The sequence below is a fragment of the Pseudonaja textilis genome, chromosome 7, assembly GCF_049901715.1.
Source record: "Pseudonaja textilis isolate UNSWEBS1 chromosome 7, rPseTex1.2, whole genome shotgun sequence".
Lineage (NCBI taxonomy): Eukaryota > Metazoa > Chordata > Lepidosauria > Squamata > Elapidae > Pseudonaja > Pseudonaja textilis.
Window position 1 is genome coordinate 39,993,406 of NC_141996.1, and position 9,791 is coordinate 40,003,196.

The following is a 9,791-nucleotide window of genomic DNA, read 5'->3' on the forward strand; positions in this document are numbered from 1 at the left end:
GTGTGTGTGTGTACACGTGGTTTTTTTCATGGTTTTATTTACTCTCTGGTGTTCTCACTTTCATTTTTATTTTTGATAAACATTAGTATTTATTATAAATAACTATCCATGAATGTCAACAAATCAGGAGTATAAAACACCCAAAATATCAACATTAAAAAGAAAGAAAAATAATATGATAGAAAAACAACCAAACTACAAGACAGATTTTAAATATGCATATATATTTCACAATAAATAATTCTAAGTTATGTTTCTATACATAAACATTATTAACTATATCTGGCAAAAATAATGTTTTATATTCCTTTTATTAGTACTATTGCACTATATGAAATATACACATTAATTCACCAAATCTCTACTATTTACATTGAAATTATTAACTACATATAAATATATTTCTAAGATATTTCTTTCAATGTATCTGCATACATGTTTATTATAATCCGGTAAAAGTATTTCACAAAATATGATCATTCTTGTCATGTTCTGACAAGAATGCCTTACTTTAAAAAATATCAGTGTTTAACTTTGTTAATAAATAGAAGAATTACTGTTTATCCGGAATATAGTATTTTGATACACGGAATGCATAAATACACAAATGTGACATTTTAAATAATATTATGCCACCAATTATATTCAAATTATACTTTGGAAAATGATAAAATTTTATAATCACACCTCTTGTTGCTTAACATATCTTGTTAGGCAGATGCATCTTATGGAAGACGTTACTTGATATTCTGTCTTACATTAGATCAACATATAGTTTTATGAATCAGCTTATACTAACATGGCAACCTTAAGTTATTATTAGAATTAACTATTGGAATTTCCTAAAATTGGAACAGCCTGATCTTCTAAGTTTGTCGTCTTAAGTGTCTGGGTGCACCAAGTTTGGGAAAGTCTTCTTATAACTTGATAGTTTTCATGTAAGTATTGAGAGATATTTTAAATATGACCTGAGTATACATCATTTTGACCAAACCCTTGCAGTTTCATATCACAACATTATTTCTAGCATACATTTAAGCAATATTATTGTCTTATGTTTAATGGGCTAAAAATATTCAACATTCTAATTTATAGACTTGTCAGCACATGTTTTGTCAGTCATGAAATGTTAGTGAGTCATTTATTGACAATGATTTACTGATATTTGAGGTATCAGAATATACTTTCCTTATAGATTAGCAATCTTTTGATGAGATTTTTATTTCAGTAAGACTATAAATGATCTTTAACATATTCATTCTATCTTACTGAAATCCCAATTAACCTTTTAAAAAAAATACAGTACTTTGTATTTTCAGAAAGGTATAGCTTAAAGCACTGGGTGCTATTTGCATTATCTCACAGCAGGGGGCTATAGCAGCTACAATTCTGGGCCAATTCTCACACCTCTACATGTTTAAAGTACAGTAAAATGTTTATAATTGCAATCTTCACATCATGGATGCAATACACATGTTTTGAAAATATATTATTTTATTTATGATTAGTTTTAAACCACGCTTTTAATTGGTTTTTGTAGGACTGATAAAATATTAAGCAATTCCATGTGTTTAGCTTCTAAAAATTTCCAGATAAAAGTAATATAATGAAGCAGGTTAACGAATAAATATATAACTATATAATGGCTTATATAAGATTTGTTGGTTAGGCTATTAACATTAACTGGGAGCACTTTTACTATATCCAGTAGCAAGATAACTTGACTTTATATTTAAATGTAGGAGAAAAAATGTCTAGCCTAATGTAAAATCTTGAAGCTTCAAGTAAAATCTTGAATTCATCTTTTCACTGCCCACTAATGTCTTTATATACATTTTGTACAAAGATTGCTTACTTCTTGTAAGGCAATGTCAATCTCCATACAACCTGATGATCTATTGCCTCCTTAAAATATTCTGGATTTTTGCAGTTGGCCTTCTGGTTAAGACAGGTTATTACAACAAAACCATATCCCTGTACAAATTATATTTATTACCCAGCCTCAATTCTAGATAAAAATAGATTTCATCTGCCCATTTTTCTTTCCTTATTTTCTTAAATCAAATTAAGATGTCATTATCAAGTCCATTGTAATAAATACAACTACTTCAATATAAGGAATGTAGGTACCAGATGGTTTACATTTCAAAAGATTTGTATTGCCCACAATAAAAAAGTGAAGCTTTTTTCAAATGTTGACTGAAAATCTTGATTTTCAATTCATTATTGTAGTTTCATTGTTTATCTACAAATTAGATAAGCAAAGTCTATGTGCATTAAAACAGACAAAAGTTTAGAAATGATTAAATTGGATGAACGAAGTTTTTCCAAGCAAGTTTATTAATATTATATAATAATATTAATGACTAATGGCCAAAATAAACCCATGTAGAGATTAACATAAGGAACTAATATGTGCTTAACTATTAAGAATAGCATACTTATGTTATGAATACATATTGATTTCTTATTGTTTCATTTCGGTCATATGAAGAGACAACAGGCTTCTGTATATTGGAAGAATTCAATCATTTAATTTTTAATTATAAGAAAGAGATCAGGCAAAGTGTTTTACAGAGCACCTTCTCGGTTAGACCTGCAAGGGTGACTGTTTGAACTCTAATTTTCATCACAGACTGCTGAAAAACTGACAAATGAAAGCCAAACAGAACACCCCACTTTTTACAATATAAGGCAAATACCAGGTACGTGATGTAAAAAGAAATATATTATTCTTTATCTGACTGGAAAAGGACCAGTATGATTACCTTCATAACAGCAACAGCAAAAAGCAATCTCTTGCATGGCATTTTTCTTTTACCTGATGCTGCCTGCAGTGGTGCATTTTTTTCCTTCCTGGCACAATCACTGAACTGCTGTGTTTAAAAAAATGCACGTATCTGGACAGGCAGACACGATATTACACTATTAGTTTCCTCTAAAATACAGTGTGCATGGAATGCAGCTGACTCCATATCCTAAAATATATCAAGTTTTTTTTTTCGCCAGAAGCAACCATGATTACACTGATGAAAAAAAAAATCAATAAGGAGAGCTTCCCCCTCCTTTTGCAGCAAAGAGAATTGACAGTTCACATGGAAATGTAACAAGAGAGGCAACCCCCTACATGTGCCACCTGCCAGATTCCTCAATAAATAATCCCATAGAGCAGCACAACAGCAGCTCCTTGTATTGTCACATTCCCAGCAGTTCCCAGAGATTAGTAAGAAAAGCAAATAGCCATATAAAATCATCTCAGTTCCCAAACACATTCCACCTCTTTTCAGCACTGCCTTTAAAACTCCAGAGAAAAACCTGGGAGTTTATGCAGATTCCCAAATCCAGCAGAATCCGACTCACTTAAAAGATTACTTCTGCTTTGGGGATATAGGGAGCAAAGGCTTCTAACTGCTTTCTCTGGAGACCATATACCATACTATGGCAATTACATGGAGGCATAGAATACCAATAAGAAGAATCAACCAACTTTACACTACCACTCCTTGCAAAGAGATGATACTGTGTGCCTATACAAGGTCACAACTGTTTCTTAATTAGAGTATAGAGAGATTGAGAGAAATTTTTGGACTCAGACAACATGATTGTGGAAAGGGAGGCAAATGTCAACCATCCTGAAGAAAGCATGCAGAAGTTGCTGGTGCTGGCTGACCTCATTTGAAGCCTCCAGAAGCAAACTAGATGGTTAACACTCAAGGATGCTTCATCCTGACACGTTTGGATTTCTAACTGTTATATTCTCCCGTTGCCTGTGAGAGGAAAGGAGAAACAGGCAGCAAAAGGACCCTCCAACCACATACTCAAACACTGCAGCCATAAAGACATACAGGCACACACACACACACACATACAGAGAGAGAGAGAGAGAGAGAGAGAGAGAGAGAGAGAGATCCTTACCCTTATTGCACATTCCAGCATCACAGCCACATTCTCAAAGGAACAAGGATCAACAGAATCCTTCCCTGGATTCCTTAAAAGACATTACTGTTCACCACTTACCACAATTTTACAAAGGTAAAAGAGATACTGTGGGAAGCTTGAAATAAGCTGCCGTGCTTTCTACTTCTTATTTAACAGACACATATTTTTAGATTCATTCATTTACATGAATTTACACATACCTTACCCATTTCTTCCATTGTAATTTTTGCATTTCACTTACTGGGTCAATATCAGTGTCAATGGAACATAAATTAGGAAGAAAATAAGGAACAAATAATGCAAAACAAAGAATTGAGGGGAACAAGGGGATTCGAGGATGCACTACAGTACATATTACAGGTTATGGCGGGAGGAAAGGGGAATCCAATATTTCGCTTTGCTCATCTTTAAGACAAGACACACTTCTATAGTCTTATTGTCTGTGCCCTCCTCCGCCCCCCTTTTATCGTCTTGGGATGATGATGCAGTGCACACATTGTTCACCTCACTGCATTCCCCTTCTCACTTTCCTAGACCTATTTGATGGGGTGAAAAAGAGTGGCATAAGGGGACGGTTGCAAGGAGTTGAAAGGGAGAACGCGAGACTCCAAGGGAGGGAGGGAGGGAGGGCACGAGGGAGAGACTATTAAGGGCGGGCAGGAAAGGATTAATGTTTGTGCAGCACTTTAAGGAGGGAAAGCATTACCCAAGTGGGGCTTCTGTAGAAGACAACACCGGAGGGTGAAGGGATGAAAGAAATAGGCAAAAAGGGGAAAGAGAGAGCGAACCAGAAGGCGGCAAAGGAACCCCACAGCTAAAGATGCCAGGCATGTGAGAGAGGGAGACTGGGGGGGGGGGGGGGGGGAGAAGCAGAGAAGCAAGAGACGAAGACAAATAAGGAACAGGTTGAGGGCAAAGCTCCAGGGGAAAGAAGAAATAAGGTCAACTGAGGAATCCTTACGAAGCAGCTGTGGCCTCTTCAGCTCTACCGATTCCGCTCCACCCCGCCCGCCCCCCCAAAAAAACACCTTAGGACGCACATATCATATCCCTAAGTTGGAAGAGAGCGGGGGCCAACGAGGGGGACGGGCGGGGGTGGTACCTTGTATAAGGATCCCGCAGAGGCTGTATAAGCGCAAGACGACGCTCGGTTTCAGCCGCATCCTGGAGGTTTCCCTCCGGCTGGCTGGACGTGAAAGCAAGAGAATCCCGCGGCGGCGGCGGCGGCGGCTGTTCTGCTGCTACCAACCGCAGCTTCCTCCTCTTCTTCTCACCGGGCTCGTCCTTCCTTCTGCAAAAACCGCCGCCGCAGTGTCTCCCTCAACCTATCCAACGGGTAACCACGAGAACCAGGCTCGCGCGGGTGTGCAGCGGGGAAGAAGTGCTGTCGGTTGGCTTTCCTCTTCCCATCAATTCGTCCTCCAGCCCTGTCCTTTTTTCTTTCTTTCTTTCTTTCTTTTTTTAATTTTTTTTCCGGATGGGCACAATTACAGCCCCCCACACGCGCGCGCACACACACACGCGCACACCTCCTTTCTTTCGCGGAGCCGTCTATCCGCTCCTTGCAATGTGACACGAGCTGCTTTTTTTTCCTCCTCTTCGCCGGCCAATCCGACTAACGAGATGGGGTGGCGGCAGCTGCCCCCGTCTTCCTCACAGCTTCGCACTCGCTCTCTCTTTCTAACCTCGGCTCGAAGGGAGAGTGCTCCGCTACCCAAGCCGCTTTTTCCAGCTCTAGACACAAGGGCAATCTCAGCGCGCGCACCTCCTCCTCCTCCTCTCTCTCTCTTTCCCTCCTCCCCCTCCCTCTCCTTTCTCTTCCAAGTCGCCACCCCTCTTCAAAACCACGCTTTCCTTTTTGAATAACCACACCCCTAGATTTCCAAGACCACGCCTCTCCCAGGGATTTTGATAAATCTCCCCCCTCCGCCTGCCCCCCTGTTCGCATAGCCATGCTCTCCTTGACAACCGCCCCTTTTCATGCTTAGTACGTGACAGACAGTAGCACCTATCCAATAAAAAAGGACAAACTCTGTACATTCTGCCTGTTAAAGGAAAGCAATAAGAATAGGAATGGGAAAGGGAATAGGAATAAGAATAAGAGGAGGAGAGGAGGATCTTAAATATTTGAAGGAGACTTATTGCTTAGAGTTACCAGCTTCCCGGCCTCTACTCCAGACTGGCAAATACTTAAGCCTATTAAAATTACATCTAGACATTACTTACAAGCCAATGGAAGAACAGACAAAAGAATAAAAGGTGGGGAAGGATCGGAAGTAGTAGAGACGCTGTGCAAAGGTAATTCTGAAAGTGGCTGGCTTTTCTTTTCAATGTATTTATTCATTCATTATTAACTTGACAGGTTGGGAACGAAGCAAGTGCCCAGCGGCCTGAAACAGCGCCCCGTTTGAGAGCTATTGAGAAGCAGAGCGGGAACAAGCGAGCGAGTCTGGGAAAATGGGTCACTGCGCAGGCAGCCGCGCAACTGAAACTAAAAAGCATGGTTTGCTATGTATGTAGAGTCTAAGAAAAAGGGATGGGAAGATTATCGAACAATGATTGAGGGAGAAGAATGAGTAAGGAAGGAGGCAGTGACAGGTGACCTAAAATAACAGGCGTATGTGAAATAATCACTGAAAGAAGGAAATTCAAGTAAGTTTCATGGAAAAAAATATAAAGGTTTAAATTAAGCTGTTTTTCTTTCACATCTCAGTTGTGTTCATTTTTTTTTCTTTTCAGATCAAGGACATAGCCACATAGCCACTATCACTACAGTGCACAACTGTAGTGCTCCTGCATAATGTGGCTGCATGATTCCACCTGTACCCTGTGGTTTCCCCATTTCTAAGAAATCCTAGTGGCTACAGAACCATCCACTTATTCAGTATTTTCCCACTTGAAAATCAGATCAACTCCTTTAAAAAAAAAACTGTAACACCCTGTTCATCAAGTGTATTTTCTTCCATCATATTCTAATTCCCAAGGGATGACCATTTAATTCCCAAAGCTTGTGACAGAAGGCTACTGGTCATCATAACTCTAGATAAACTAAGCATTCAAAAGTACGTTGGGTAAGTTTTGACCAATAGTGTTATATATTCTTCCCCCTGCCCGCCCATTTTTAGCTGTGGCAGTTTATTTGCTCAAGACTTTATACCTAAGAACTTATATTTGGAGTTACAATGCTTTTATAGCTTTAAGCCTCTTTGGGGAAGTACAAACCAATACAATTAAAGTGTGGGAGGAATTATAAGTGTCCAGTAAACACAATTTCATTGTGTAATTCCTAGAAGTCAGCAGCTTTTTGGTCTGCCAGTGTATTGGTCAGTTTTCTGGTTGATCTTTTATAAAAACTACCATTAGTGAACCAGACTTTTCTGCAGTCTGATTTCCCCCGTATATTTCCCCCTCATTTGATTCAGTTGCTCTATAGCTGCATGATTCAAGTCCCACATGAGGCAATGGCTGGTATAGTAGTAATCCAAGCAAAGGTCTGCTGTGGAATTATATGGTGAACAAACCAAACCATTATTCTCCTAGGCTCTGAGACAAAGCCAATGTCCAGAAGAAATTCCAATTTAAGCTTCAAAACACTGATATGTTTGACCATATGGCATAAAACGAAGGCTAGGGGTTTTCCACACTTGGTAAAGAATAGAACAAAATCAAAGGTACATCAACTGGGTATAGTAGACCAAAAGTGTATGCCTGGAAATGACCATACATCCTATCCCATACAGAGTGGCTTCAAAGAGGCTGGGGCACAGCATCCATGCCCACTGCGGTTGTTTCCAGAGTTTGTTTCCATGAACACAATCAATTACTGTTGGCCTTCCCAACATCTCCCAGAGCTCAGGGAAAGATTCTTCTCAGAATACAGAAGTTGTTTTGGGGAAACTTTAAACAGTATCCCCTTAGATGGGTAGAGGATTGTCTGATATATACTATCCTGATGCTACAAAGCATAGCACTGGAATATATTCCTTTTTAATTTTATGTTACATTAATACAAATTTGACCAGTTAGGTGTGTAGCAATCCCATATTATCTATAGCTGAACTTAATACACATGCAGTCACAATTGTAGTCTGGTGCAATTGTAGTCTGGTGCACAGAGGGTATGTGTGCAAAAGCAATGGGCAGCCACTGTTGGCAAGCATTTAACAAATTTGTGCCTATAAAAGTGATTGAGTCAATGGCATAACCATTAAGGCTGCATTATCAAAAGATGGATATGTTTGAGAAAATTTCGTGTTGGTCCTGATTGGCCATTAAACATGTGGAAGTGGGAATATAATAGCAAATGCAATCCCTGTCATGCTAAGATGTATGAGTATCAGAAGAGGAGCACTAAGCTTACATTCTCTGAATAGTGCATGTCAACTGTCCAAAGTAGCAGGAAGTTGAAATCAGAATTTTCTACCCTGACCAGCACTGGAATGCATGGCTGAATGAATTGCCCCAAAATAGTTTATGATATTATCATCTTGTACAGTCACAATATTACACTATACTGAAGTTCAGAGGCATCCACAGCAAACAGAACAAATTTCAGCAATATTACAAAATATGTAATCTGATGCTACCATGATAAGTTTGTACATATTCATGTAAGTATGTAATTCACATACAAACAGGATAGTTCATGTTATAATGCTGCAGTGCACATTTTTAAAATTTTGTTACTTTGTCATTTCCCAATGGATTGCATGGTGATCATTGCAACAGAGCTTTTTAGAGTTACAGAAGCTAGGATACTTATAAACATTGCAAATAAGATTAATACTAGATTTCTAGTACTAATTTCCTTTTACCAAGTAGAATTCAGCATAGCAAATAATAAAATACAAAGCTGAAGAAAAGGAATATAACAAAAACGTAAATGTCAATAAAGAATTAAATGAGATCAATTATTGCATTATTGGTCTCATAAACAATCAAAGAAGCATATTTTCCATTAAATTAACAACACTATAGGAAACTGTGATTTTTTTAAAAAAAATGCAAACCCCAATGAATTACATGTGTAGAAGACAATAAATCTATACCAGAATATAGAATATATTTTTGTTTTTAGTTTCCTGAGCCAACATACAGAACACCTTTGGCATCATGGCATACTGGCATACATTTTGTTTATTCATAAATGACAACATGATAACTATTTGGTTTGGGGTTTTGTTTGGGGATTTCTGTTTTTGTTTTTATAAAATCCAATAAAAATGGTAATTTCAGCGTGTGCCAGTAGTCTGCTGAGGTGACCCAGTATCTACAGATAGGGAAAAATAAAAGTAAATGAAGTCAAGCAGGCTCCCAGTCTGATTTTTCTTTCCTCAAAGCTTGGTTATAGACAAAAAGAAACAGCAGTTGAAGATATGTGGAGGTAGAATTTATATGAGCGGAGAAGTAATAGGCCTGCTGCCGTACCAAAATCATATGGTCCAAGAGATGTATCTGAAACTCAAAAATTGCAAGGATAATCTGGCTGTTTGGGAACAGTGTCATGGATCATTTAAGAGTAGCCATAGATTTTTGTGATAGTGTATGCTAAAGATAAAACTCTGTTCCAAAGAGGACTCCTTTGTATATTACATTTGGATTTTCCTTAAATTCTAATTTGTGGTTCAGACAGTAGTTTTATTTATATATTACTGTATCTACAGCCTTTGTTCCACTCAAATCCTGCTTTGTAGTCTTGGGATAATATGCCCCAAGTAGCATGCACCAATCCATGCCACAAGTTCAAACTCACAGCAGGGTCATCCAAGGTTTGATGGTTGTCCCAACTGTCCAGCTAAAGTAAGTAGTGATACAGAAAGAGGTGGAATTGAATGATCAGTGATCACTTTACT

General features: G+C 38.2%; 1 protein-coding gene and 1 long non-coding RNA gene across 6 annotated transcripts in view; one reads left to right on the forward strand and one right to left on the reverse strand.

Moving 5' to 3' along the window:
* CADM2 (cell adhesion molecule 2) overlaps window positions 1-5,745 on the reverse strand; it is a 393,141-nt gene extending 387,396 nt beyond the window's left edge. For 2 of the 5 annotated variants that reach the window (XM_087937496.1, XM_087937495.1), the window contains exon 1: window positions 5,042-5,723. In XM_087937496.1, coding sequence (XP_087793622.1) covers window positions 5,042-5,102 — 61 coding nt within the window. In that variant the 5' untranslated portion in view covers window positions 5,103-5,723. Of the gene's footprint in view, window positions 1-5,041 lie in introns of all 5 variants that reach the window. The other 3 variants (XR_015744336.1, XM_026700674.2, XM_087937497.1) reach the window with 3 other exon arrangements.
* On the forward strand, window positions 5,142-9,244 carry LOC148125316 (uncharacterized). Its single transcript, XR_015744337.1, has 3 exons — window positions 5,142-5,275; window positions 6,302-6,591; window positions 6,679-9,244. It is a non-coding gene; the product is annotated as an uncharacterized LOC148125316 (long non-coding RNA).
* The last annotated feature ends 547 nt before the right edge of the window (window positions 9,245-9,791 follow it).